Source organism: Chiloscyllium plagiosum, unplaced genomic scaffold (genome assembly GCF_037043375.1).
Source record: "Chiloscyllium plagiosum isolate Xiang-an unplaced genomic scaffold, Cpla_swu_hap1 HiC_scaffold_21, whole genome shotgun sequence".
NCBI lineage: Eukaryota > Metazoa > Chordata > Chondrichthyes > Orectolobiformes > Hemiscylliidae > Chiloscyllium > Chiloscyllium plagiosum.
This window is the reverse complement of record NW_028270159.1, coordinates 35076839-35089442: the sequence shown is the minus strand read 5'-3', so window position 1 is coordinate 35089442 and position 12604 is coordinate 35076839. Positions and strand designations below refer to the sequence as shown.

The following is a 12604-nucleotide window of genomic DNA, read 5'->3' as shown; positions in this document are numbered from 1 at the left end:
TCTTGATTGTTGTCAGCAGCCAGTTGTCCTGTGTTGTAGCACTAAATGCCCAGGTTCGTTGTTTACTTTGTCATACTGACATTTTTAGCCTTGTGACCAGAATGGGACGCTTTCTGATTTGCTGCTTAGTTTCAATCATGTTTTGTTGTTCAGTTATAACAATGTCAGTGTACTTGCCTGGGCATGTCTAAATGTTTAACTCTACAAATTAAATACTGTGTTCAGGTATGTTGTATGACTAACACAGTTTGCATTCAACGTTCCGTAGGTTATTTCTGAATGTTAAAATACCTGTTTAATGTTTTTGCAAATAAAATAAAAGAATGCTTGCTACTTGTTATAAAGTAACATTTGTCAGTTGAAGTACTGCCAGACAAGAACTGGATTTCATCTCTAGTTGAATTATGAACTGCCCTAGTTTACAGATCTGTTAGATTTGTCAGCCTTTCTTTGTGTTTTTTTAAAAGCAAATTATTAGTGCAAATAGGTGAGAGACAATTTTCGGCATTTTTCTTATTTATTGATATTGGGCTTGCAGTAAAGAATAAAAACCAAAATCTGAACTATTGCAGAGGCTTTGAAATCATTGTTTATATTGAAAATAAACTTCAATAACAGCCTTACTGCAGCTTTTGAAGCTTTTCCCTATGCCAAAACTTACCTGTCCACTGATTTTGGAGTCGTCTTTGCAAAGTTACCATTTATTTGAATTGTATTGTGCAAACATATTGAGAAATATACTGCTAAACTGAGAATGCAGTCGCATTTCAGTAATTAATCTTCTGTATAATGTAAAGCCGTATCTTTTTACTTTTCTCTGTTTGATTATGGACTGAAATGGGAAAAATGAAGGATTGTGGAAGGAATCGTTGATATTTCTTAAAAGCTACCAAGGCTTATTTACAGTTTATTCAACCGGTGGAAAAAGCTGAGTTGCAGATAAACTGGCACCAGGGAGTACGTGCAAAGTGCGATTCAACTAGCTGATGGGTCTCTGGAATAGTGACAAGTTATCAGTGACAAAGGTCTTCTGCTTGCCAAGTATGTAAATGGTTCCCATCTAGCTAAACTGCTTATGGGTGTGAACTATATAGCTGGCACCTCTGGTACCCTTTTCTCTGCAGTTTTTAAAAAAATACCTGAAACCTGAAGAAAGCAAGTTTGCATCCCTCATCATTGTTGCCCCTTAGGTCCTTTCAAAATCTTTGCCCTCTCTCCATAAACCTATGCCTTCCAGTTTTGAATGCCTGTACCTGGGTAGAAGGTCTTGACTATTCACCCTGTCCGTGTCCCTCATGATGTTATAAACGTCTATAAGGTCACTTCAGCCTCTAGTGCTCCAGGGAAAATAGCCTCGGCCTATTCAAAATTTCTCTGTAGCTCAAACCCTCCAACACTAGCACCATCCTTGCAAATCTTTTCTGAACTCTTTTGAGTTTAACAAAATCTTTCCTATAGCAGGGAGATCAGAATTGAATGCAGTTATTTTAAAAGTGGCTTACTAATGTCCTGTATAGCCTCAACATAACCTTCCAACTCTTTATTGGTCAATGCACTGAGAAAAAGGCAAGCATACTAAACACCACTTTCACTACCCTGTCCACCACGACTCCACTTTCAAGGAACTCCAATGCCTCTTTGTCTTGCAACACTTCCCCGGACCTTACCATTGAATGTATCAATCCTGTCTTGTTTTGCACCTCACATTTATCTAGATTCAACTCCCATCTGCTGCTACTCGGTCCATCTGATTAAGGTCCCATTGTACTATGAAGTAACCTCCTTCACTGTCCACTACAGCACCAATTTTGGTGTCACCTATAAATTTACTAATCATACCTCCTATATTCACATCCAAATAATTTATATAAATGACAAAAAGCAGTGAACCCAGCACTGATCCTTGCAGCACGTCGCTGGTCACAAATCTCCAATCTGAGAAGCAACCATCCACTGAGCCAATTTTGTATCCAAATGGCTAGTTCTCCCAGTATTCCATGTGACATTACCTTGTTAACCAGTTTACCGTGCGGAACCTTGTCAGATTCCTGTCTGAAGCCCATATAGACAAAGTCCTTCTGCCTTCATTCCATCCTCTTTGTCAGTTTTTTCAAAAAATTACATTTGTGAGATATGATTTCCCATGAACAAACCCATCTGGCTATTCCAAATCCTCTTCCTCAGATTCCCCTCCAACTTGTGTACCAGTGATATCAGGTTTACTAGTCTACAGTTCCCTGGGTTTTTCTTACCACCTTTTTAAAATATTGGCACCACGTTATTAGCTTTAACTGTCAAGATGCTGGCAATTTCCAAATGGACGGAGGTGTCAATTGTCAGTTGAAGAGATGATTGAGTGAATGAAATATATATTGGTATACATTTTTTCCAACTTTTAAACTCTACCTTTAATAGGGATGTTTTACAATTCAACTGGGACAAAGAAGTGTTTTGATATTTACTCGGAGTACATACATTGTTCTGATCCGACAGGATGTGGCTTAGGCTCTTCAAGTCAAGCATGGGATTTTCAGGTACCAACACTTTTCAATTTCATCATATTTCATAAAGATTTTAAAAAATGTCTTCCCAAATTAATGTCATATATCAAAGGGAAATGTACACCTACGTGGAGGAAGTTCTGAGGATCATTTGACCCAAAAAGATTAATTGTGATTTCTCTCCACAAATGCTTCAAGACCTGCTAAGCTTTTCCAGCAATTTCTATTTTTGTCTGTGATTGCAGCAGCTGCAGTGTTCTTAGTTTTTATTCGGTGGTGTTGGGTTTCTTGAAAAATATTAAGATAGGTAAGTCCCTAGGACCTGATGGGATCGATTCCAGGATAATGAGGGAGTCAAGGGAGGAATATGCTGGGTCCTTGACAGAGATCTTTGTATCCTCTGGAGAAGACTGAAGAATAGTCAGTGTTGTTCCTTTGCTTAAGAACAGCAACCAGGATAATCCAGGAAATTATAGGCCGGTGAGAAGATTCATAGGAACACGATTTACTCACATTTGGAAAGGAATGAATTTACTAGTGTAGTCAGCATGACTTTGTGCAGGGAAAATCTTATCTCACAAATTCGAGTACTTTGACGAAGTGATGATGGTAGGACAATAGAGGAAGTCTTCATGGATTTTATTAAAGCATTTGACAAAGTTACTCATGGGCTCATCCAGGTGTTTGTTACATGGCAGCCATGATGATTTGATAAGCTCAATACAAAATTGGTTTAGTCACAGAAGACAGAGGCTAGCTGCAGAAGAATATTTTTCTGACTGGAGGTCTGTGTCTAGGTATTCCACAAGAATCAGTGCTGGGACCTTTTGTTTGTAATATATATGGATGAAAATGTAACTAGTATAACTAATTTCACAAACATCATGAAAATTAGTGGAGTTATGGATAGTGAGGAAGGTTGTCAAAGTATATAGATCAGTTAGAAAGGTAGGTGGAGAAATGGCACATGGAGTTTAAGATGGACATGTGATGTGATGTATTTTGGATGCTCAAATGCAAAAGTATACAGTCAATTACAGAACCCTCAGGAGCATTGATACACAGAGTGATCTTGGAGTACAAATTCATAACTCCATGAAAGTGACAACACAAGTGGATTAGGACATAAAGAAGGCATACAGACTGGTCGGGCAAATGAGTATAAAAGTTGACAAGTCATGTTGCAGCTGTATAAAGATTCAGTAATGCCACATTTTGTGCAATCTGGTCAGACATTACAGGAAGTCTTTGGAAGACTTTGAGAGGGTGCCAAGGAGTTACACCAGATGTTGCCTGTAAGGAGAGGTTAGACAAACTTGGGATTCATGTTGTGGAGATGCCAGTGTTGGATTAAGGTGGATAAAGTTAAAAATCACACAGTACCAGGTTACAATCGAACAGTTTTATTTGGAAGTACTAGCTTTCGGAGTGCTGCTCCTTCATCAGGTAGCATAGAGCAGGATCATAAAACACAGCATTTATAGCAAAAGGTCATTGTCATGCAACTGATACGATGTTTGAACAAATCTAGGTTGCTGTTAAGTCTTTCGTCTTTTAGAATGGGTTGCAGGTTTTAGTTCATTCATATGTAAATCCCAGAACTACCTTTAAGTCACATTATTGGGGTAACTTAAGGTTTTATTTTTAAAAAGTGACATCTCAGCTCAGACAATGCATTAAAGGTGTGAGGCTAGAGTCCATCTGTATCCCAATCTTAAGTCAGACTGGTTCTATTTCCAAAGTAGGCATTTATAAAATTTTACATAGATTGATTGCTTGCCTGCATGTTGTGCGCATTTTGAACAGAATAGAATGTATTTGCAATTTCAATTCTGCAAATTCAAATTCACCCCATAGACTTGTGTATGTGTGCGTGCATGCATGTGAGGAGGAGAGTGTGTGTTTGTGTGAATGTGATGGAATATAAGCCTGTGAGATGATGGGTGTGTGTAAGTATGCATGTGTATGGGAGGGTTTGTGTGTGTGTGTATTTAGTGTAGTGGAGTCACCTGTAGTGTGACATGAACCCAAGGTCCCGGTTGAGGCTATCTTCATGGTTACGGTTCTAGATTATCAAACACAAATGCGCTCGCTCTCATTCTCTCCCTCACGTGCACGCACCAATACTTAAGTCTATGAATTGTAATTGCAGATACGTTCTATTTTGTTCAAAACGCGCACAATCTGCAAGCAGTCATCAATCAGTGTAACATTTTATAAAGTCTACTTTGGAAATAGAACCAATCTGACTCAAGATTGGGATACAGGCAGACTCTAACCTCACATTTTTAACACATTGTCTAGAGTCATAGAGATGTACAGCATGGAAACAGACCCTTCGGTCCAACCCATCAATGCCGACCAGACATCCCAATCCAATCTAGTCCCACCTGCCAGCACACGGCACATATCCCTCCAAACCCTTCCTATTCATATACCCATCCAAATGCCTCTTAAATGTTGCAATTGTACCAACCTCCACCACATCCTATGGCAGCTCATTCCATACACGTACCACCCTCTGCGTGAAAAAGTAACTCCTTAGGTCTCTTTTATATCTTTCCCCTCTCAGCCAAAATCTATGCCCTCTAGTTCTGGACTCCCCGACCCCAGGGAAAAGACTTTGCCTATTTATCCTATCCATGCCCCTCTTAATTTTGTAAACCTCTTTCAGGTCACCCCTCAGCCTCCGACGTTCCAGGGAAAACAGCCCCAGCCTGTTCAGCCTCTCCCTGAAGCTCAGATCCTCCAACCCTGGCAACATCCTTGTAAACCCTTTTACAACATCTTTCCGATAGGAAGGAGACCAGAATTGCACGCAATATTCCAACAGTGGCCTAACCAATGTCCTGTACAGCCGCAACATGACTTCCCAACTCCTGTACTCAATACTGACCAATAAAGGAAAGCATACCAAATGCCGCCTTCACTATCCGATCTACCTGTGATTCCACTTTCAAGGAGCTATGAACCTGCACTCCAAGGTCTCTTTGTTCAGCAACACTCCCTAGGACCTTTCCATTAAGTGTATAAGTCCTGCTAAGATTTGCTTTCCCAAAATGCAGCATCTCGCATTTATCTGAATTAAACTCCATCTGCCACTTCGCAGCCCATTGGCTCATCTGGTCCAGATCCTGTTGTAATCTGAGGTAACCCTCTTCGCTGTCCACTACACCTCCAATTTTGGTGTCAGCTGCAAACTTACTAACTGTAAGTTATGCTCATATCCAAATCATTTATGTCAATGACAAAAAGTAGAGGGCCCAGCACCAATCCTTGTGGCACTCCACTCGTCACAGGCCTCCAGTCTGAAAAACAACCCTCCATCACCACCCTCTGTCTTCTCCCTTTGAGCCAGTTCTGTATCCAAATGGCCAGTTCGCCCTGTATTCCATGAGATCTAACCTTGCTAATCAGTCTCCCTTGGGGAACCTTGTTGAATGCTTACTGAAGTCCATATAGATCACATCTACTGCTCTGCTGAGATGTCGCCCTTTTTTAATAAAACCTAAGTTATCTCAAGAATTTGACTTGAAAGTAGTTCTGGGATTTATGTATGAATGAACCGAAACCTGCAATCACTCTAAAAGACGAAAGAACAAATCTTAACAGCAATCAAGATTTGTTCAATATATCATTATCAGTTGCGTGATACTGTGATCTTTTGCTCTAAATTCTGTCTTAATTCTAATCCTGCTCCACAGCTACCTGACAAAGGAGCAGCGCTCCGAAAGCTAGTACTTCCAAATAAACGTGGTGGACTTCACCTGGTGTAAATTTGGAATTGTTATTGCAAGAATGTCAGAGACCAAGGAGTGACTTGATAGTGGAGGTGGTAGAAACAATAGCAATGTTTAAGAAGCACGTGAACACGCAGGGAATAATGGGAATATAGACCATATGGGATTAATTTGGAATGGCATCATGATTGGCACAGATATGCTGTAATATTCTCTGTTCCAAGCACTGCATTCTAGACCCAAACACTTCTATGAAAGTATTGTTCTCTCTCATATTTTATTCTTTTGCAAATTAGTACTGACAACACAGCTAATTCTGGTGTATTTATATTTAGTAATAGGATTCTACTGCAGATGTCCAAGTCCTACTTCAGATTCCTGCATTGGGTGGCACAATGGCTTAATGGTTAGCACTGCTGCCTCAGTGCCAGGGACTGGATTTGAGTCCAGCCATGGACGACTGTGGGGAGGTTGCACATTCTCCACACCTGTGTGGGTTTCCTCTAAAGATGTGCAGGTTAGGTGGATTGGCCATGTCATAGTGTCCTGGCATTTATAAGTAGTTGGATTAGCCATGGGGAATACTGGAGTAGAGGTTGGGTTGATGTGGATATGATGGCCCAAATGGCTGCTTCCTCTCTGTTTTAAAAACATTTTTATTAAATGTTTTATTAAACATTTTATTCAAAAAAAGGAATGTTTTCTTTTGAATATTACAACAAATACAAAACCAATTCAAGCCAATGTTAAAAAAACAAACCCACTGATTACATAGCTTAGTTATTATTGTTACTTTTTTATCTAAAAAAGGAAAATCTTAATAACAATAGCACAGCTCAGCAAAACAAAGCAATTAGCTCTTCGTCATTGAGTGCGCAAGTTTATACATATGAATATGTTCATAGTTCCTCCTGTATGGATACCAGATTCATTATATCAAATTGCTATGTCTATATAAAGGCTCTTATTAGTATGGTGGACAAATCTACCGAGGTAGTCCAAAAAGGGCCACCATGTCTTATATAGAAATTCTCAGTTTTAAGGTGCACCTTACTCATAAGAGAGTCCAAGGGAATGTGCTCCACAACGAGCTTACGTCAACTCGGCGATTTTCCAACACCCACCTTACTTTTTGTACAAGAAAGAACATTCTCGTGAGGATACTGAAAAACCTTTTGTGTGTGTGTGTGTATGTCTAATGAAAGTGAATTAACAAAGTCAGGAAGAGATACCGGGTCCATCTCCACCTCCATCCCCAAGGACATTGAGTAAGCATAGGCAAAAGTGAGGACTGCAGATGCTGGAAACCAGAGTTTAGATCAGAGTGGTGCTGGAAAAACACAGCAGGCCAGGCAGCATCTGAGGAGCAGGAGAATCGACGTTTCGGGCATAAGCCCTTCTTCAGGCTTCCTGCCTGCTGTGTTTTTCCAGCACCACATTTTTCAACTCAGGTACTCCACCATCTGCAGTCCTCACTTTCTCCTAGTTTCGGGCAAAAACCCTTCATCAGGAAGAAAGGCAGGGAGCCTCCAGCGTGGAGAGATAATTGGGGGGGGGGGGGGGGGGGGGGTGGAGGTGATAGGTCAGAGGGGAGAGTGATCGGCAGGTAGGACAGGTCATGAGGACAGTGCAGAGCTGGAAGGTTGGAACGAGGGTAAGGTGGGGGTGAGCGGAAATGAGGAAACTGGTTATTGATGCCCTGGGGTTGAAGTGTTCTGAGGCGGTAGATGAAGCAAATGTGGCTGTGGTAGCGATTCAGTTTTAGGACATGGTTGAAGAGCTTCAGGGCAGAGGAGATGACCTGGGGGAGTTGTAGTGAGAGAGAGTGACTCACTGAGATTCTTGTAGAGAGAGGAGAACTTCTTCAAGGTATGATGGGGAGATTCCTTCTTCAAGGTAGGCATCCTTGAAGGAGGATTCACAATAAGGTTAAAATCAACTAGGCAAAAGTGAGGACTGCAGATGCTGGAAACCTAGTTGAAGCACCACTCTGATCTAAACTCTGGTTTCCAGCATCTGCAGTCCTCACTTTTACTGTTGGTTTACCAAACAATATGTTCAATTATAGAACACAGTGAAAGTTAATAGATAATGAAGAAATGGAGTAAACCCAAACATCTTGGAGAGCACTCAGTCCTGAATCGGTTTCATTTTGTATCTTGAAACTCCATTTAGAATGTTTGTCTAGTTGCAAATAATAAGTGACAGATTGAGTTGGTGCATGTAAAGATGCTGTCCTTCGTGGTGTAGTGCAAATAAACACAATGTCTATTGCCTTGAACAATTTTTAGTTTGTTCCATACAATACCATTAATTTCAATTTTAAATGTACTTTGTTCTGCTTTCTGCCTATTTATTATCCTGTTATAAGATATGGACAGAAGAAAAACACTTAAATCTTAAGTTTTTCATTATCTTGTTTCTGTATTTTTTTATAGGTTTGCACAGAGATCAATCTGCTGTATGAAAGCAACAATGACACAGATATGTTCCCTGTCATTCCCTTTACTGAAGCAATGAGGAGGAACTATTGTCACAGTAAATGGGGTGTATACCCAAATTCACAATGGTTAAAAATCCAATATTGGGGAGATGGTAATTTAATGTTTTACTTTTCTTTTCAGTTACTTTTGGGGCAACAAGTTGTATGCTAACTACTTCATTTTTCATTTTCTAGATTACAAAGCAGCAAGCAATATAATATTTTCCAATGGTGACTTGGATCCCTGGGCAAATGGTGGTGTAAGTATTTACTGCATTGATGACTGCTTTGCACCATATTCTTCTGCAATTCAAATAACTATGCTTTCCCCTATGAAACAGATTCTAAAAACGATGAATCCTTCAGTGATTACTTTTGTTATAGAGGGAGCAGCACATCATTTAGATCTGAGGTGGGTGATGAGTTTAGGAATTAGAACTTCTGTTGCTTCATGTGAATTGTAAAATGTCTGGAACAGCTGTAACGAGTGGATTGAGCTTTTTTATTTATTGCTTTTCAGAGCATCTAATGTTGCTGATCCACCATCAGTTACTGTGGTTCGTAAAATGGAATCGAGCATAATCAGAAAATGGGTGAAAAGTAGTCAACTTCGTTATGTTTAACACAAGTCAGATGTTAACATCTGATAATGTTGAACCAAAATGTACACAAAGGACTTTTGTTAACTGTGTAAATGTATGAAACAATCTATTAGTAGTGGAGAGACATAATTTTGTATTTGCATTGGAACTGGAGAAATTTTATACAATTGTCATGTTTTAAATGAAATAAACAAAAAACAATTTATAGACAAACTAACTTTATTTACATTGTTTTCTAGAAGGGAAGTGAAATTACATCTAAAACCCTGTCCAATATTTTAACAGTACATTCAGTTGAAGGAATGACTGATAAGGATCTAGATTAAAAGCTATATATAATTTAAAACCAGAGTTATTTAATGACAAAAGCGATATGTTTTCATGGACAGCTGTATGAGAGTCAGCACAGGCACAAAATTAATCATAGACAGGCTAAAGTTTTTGTAGATCCATATTTCAGCCTTTAGCATAGTGTTGACAAGTACATAAAATATCTGCATCCCCTTAAAGGGTTGGGATCACTAGTATGCCCAATATCCTTTTTGTTGGAATTATCATCATTTCAAAAGCACTCATCCTTATCTGTTTACTTATTCATATAAACTGTGCACATTTAAGGCAGCCATTTGGAATTATTTACTGGCCAGTGTCACAAAAAGCAGAAGCATCACTGCTTGTAACCTTTTCAAGATGAAACTGAACAGTGATGTAATTAGGTACATCGTGTTAATCATAGAAAAAGTAATGGGTTTCCACACAGAAAAGCAACTGTTAAGAAAATGGATCAGATCAGCATTTGCTACTGGTTCCATAAAATCTAAGGGTCCAAATTGGTCTTTGAGAGTGTACTAAGACCTATCAAGTTGCTGGCCTTGTACAACTTAAAATGTTATGGCTCATATCCTAAGTTGTAACCATGTTTACATTAAATTTAAAACACTCATATTGCATCTTACTCTTTAAACAAAAACATTCTCTCCTTACTAGCCACAGATGAACTTTATGGTTAAAGCAGCCAAATATTTGATATTCAGAAGAGACAAGTTTCTTTATCAGGCAAAAGCATCTATGTAAAAGCACTCGGAAAGATATTGCTAGATGACATTTGCTTCCTATATTTCAAATGCTCCAGCCTGAAGCATGGTAGAAAAGAATTGAATATTTTATTTTATTTATTAAACAGGGCTGTTGGAGTCAGAGGATATACATGAAATGGAATAAAACCTGGAGTTGAAAGTAGAATTTAACCACCAAAAAAAACAAACTTTAGACCAATGGATTATTCTATCCTTCATGAACCAACATTTTCACACTTGCATATATTAACAAAATATGGTGACAATGATATTTTATAATTAAATTTCAAAAGCCATTATAGATCAAAATACTGAATAATTTTGATTGGTCTGTAATAACCCAGGAAAATATTAATTGCCACAGTTGCTGATATTTCAGAATTCAAGCTAGATTAGTTTTTATTTTTGAAATGGAGTAAATTGAAATTTTAAATATGAATTGACATCAAATCTCATCACCCATTCATGTTGCAGAATAAAAGCCACAAATGTAACTTTCTTTTGCAAAGACTTGTAGTGTATTAACCATTACATACTCATCTGTTAGACTGAACTTGGCAGGCAGAAAGCAAACAGTGAATGGAGAGGAGGCAATGTGTGGTAAGCATGTCTTGTAATGTAAAACAGGTCATTTGAGTGCATCAGTTCATGGACGTACCCCTGGTTTATAGTTTGTATGTTCACATTTTTTAGACGTGTGATACGTACTTTCACAGTGATCAATACAAAGTAGAACAAAACTTCCACACAGTGGTTATCTCCTGCTGACATCAGATCCCACAACCAAGATGTGCCAAACAGTAGGTCAACATTCAAATCATTTCAACATTCATCAGGTTGTCCATATTGGAAAAATATGTGCTTCAGTATTAAAAATATATTTGTCCAGGCTAATTAAGTTGAAATCATCAGAAAATAGAAGGAATAAATATTTCAGTGTCTCTCCAAGAAAGAAGCTCTCCATTTTATCTCTGGGTTCAGGGTTCTCAGATTTCCTCACATTATTAATAGAAGTGTATCCGCCAGTTTTAACCTGTGCAAAATTACAAGTAACTGTGAAAAAGCTGTATAATAAATTGGTACATCACATGCCATTTTTACAGAAATTTCATAATTAAGACATCCCAAACTGAAGAGTAACAATTGTTAACATGACAGATGTTGGATAATAACTGTACCAATCTGCGTTAGCTCAAGCATAAATATTGGCTTCAATTCCCTTGTATGATGATGCTGTGGCAGTAAGAGGTATGTTTTGTCTTTGTTTATTTTAGAGACAGATTGGGAGACTAGCAGTCTATAAGGAGATAACCAATTTGAGGCCTTGGGTTTTTTTGTTTGAAAATGTTGGAACAATAAAAGCAGCCTGAATGGATGTAGTCAAGCTCTCAGATCCAGGATCTTTAGCAACAACTGCCAAAAGAGAACTAGAGTCAGTGCAGGTTAGGAAAGCAGTGAATCTTTCCCAGCTGCCGCTGTCTCTTGCTGGGGATTTGCTGCATGTGAGACACTTTTTCTGAATTTGTCTTTTTACCAAGGTGTGTTTATGGGATGTTACTAATTAACTGTTCCAGTATAGTAATAGTCACTGCATCTATTAAGCTTTCCAATAGAGTTAAGTTTCCAAGTTCCTCTTTTCGTTGTATTTTAACTAGAGTGCTTGAATACTTTGTTTTGCTTAACATCAAGCAGTTTGACCAATTGAATTGCACCTAGAACACAGTACCTCGCTTACTTTTATACTCATTAACTTTTTCTTATTTTAATCTATCTTCTCTTGAAGGGGTTTGATGTTGTCCAAACACTTGCTCCCTTCAAAAGGTACACTGGATCTTTTCAGTCTACCTAAGTGGATACATGATGCATCAGTTTAATGTCTTACTGGAAAGCCATAAAATTTAAAGTTCATCATAGGACACTAGGAGTTTTACAATGGTTATTTTAGCCGACGAACATTTTTTTTTCTTCTGTCCTCCACTTATCTCCTTCCTCTCCAAGTTGTTCACCCTCCCGTACAACTACATGCCAGTTAGTTTATGCCTGTGATGTAAATGGTTTCAGAAACAGTAATTTGGGACAAAATTAATCACAAACTGAAAACGTAACTTAAGGAGAGCCAGCATGGATTTGTCAAAGGCAAAGCATGTCCATCTGACTTGATTTTTGATCAGGTAACAAGAGAATTGACAAAGGCAATGCAATC

General features: G+C 38.6%; 2 protein-coding genes across 5 annotated transcripts in view; one reads left to right on the top strand and one right to left on the bottom strand.

The window, feature by feature from the left end:
• LOC122564766 (uncharacterized) overlaps positions 1-9538 on the top strand; it is a 70085-nt gene extending 60547 nt beyond the window's left edge. Inside the window, exons 8-12 of one of the 2 annotated variants that reach the window (XM_043719955.2) lie at positions 2416-2534; positions 8680-8836; positions 8919-8983; positions 9065-9135; positions 9244-9538. In XM_043719955.2, the coding sequence (XP_043575890.2) occupies positions 2416-2534; positions 8680-8836; positions 8919-8983; positions 9065-9135; positions 9244-9346 (515 nt within the window). In that variant the 3' untranslated portion in view covers positions 9347-9538. The other variant, XM_043719959.2, reaches the window with a different exon arrangement.
• The window catches only part of man1b1b (mannosidase, alpha, class 1B, member 1b), a 43412-nt gene continuing 40334 nt past the window's right edge, over positions 9527-12604 (bottom strand). For all 3 annotated transcript variants that reach the window (XM_043719962.2, XM_043719964.2, XM_043719963.2), the window contains exon 14: positions 9527-11434. In XM_043719962.2, coding sequence (XP_043575897.1) covers positions 11234-11434 — 201 coding nt within the window. In that variant the 3' untranslated portion in view covers positions 9527-11233. The remainder of the gene's footprint in view (positions 11435-12604) is intronic.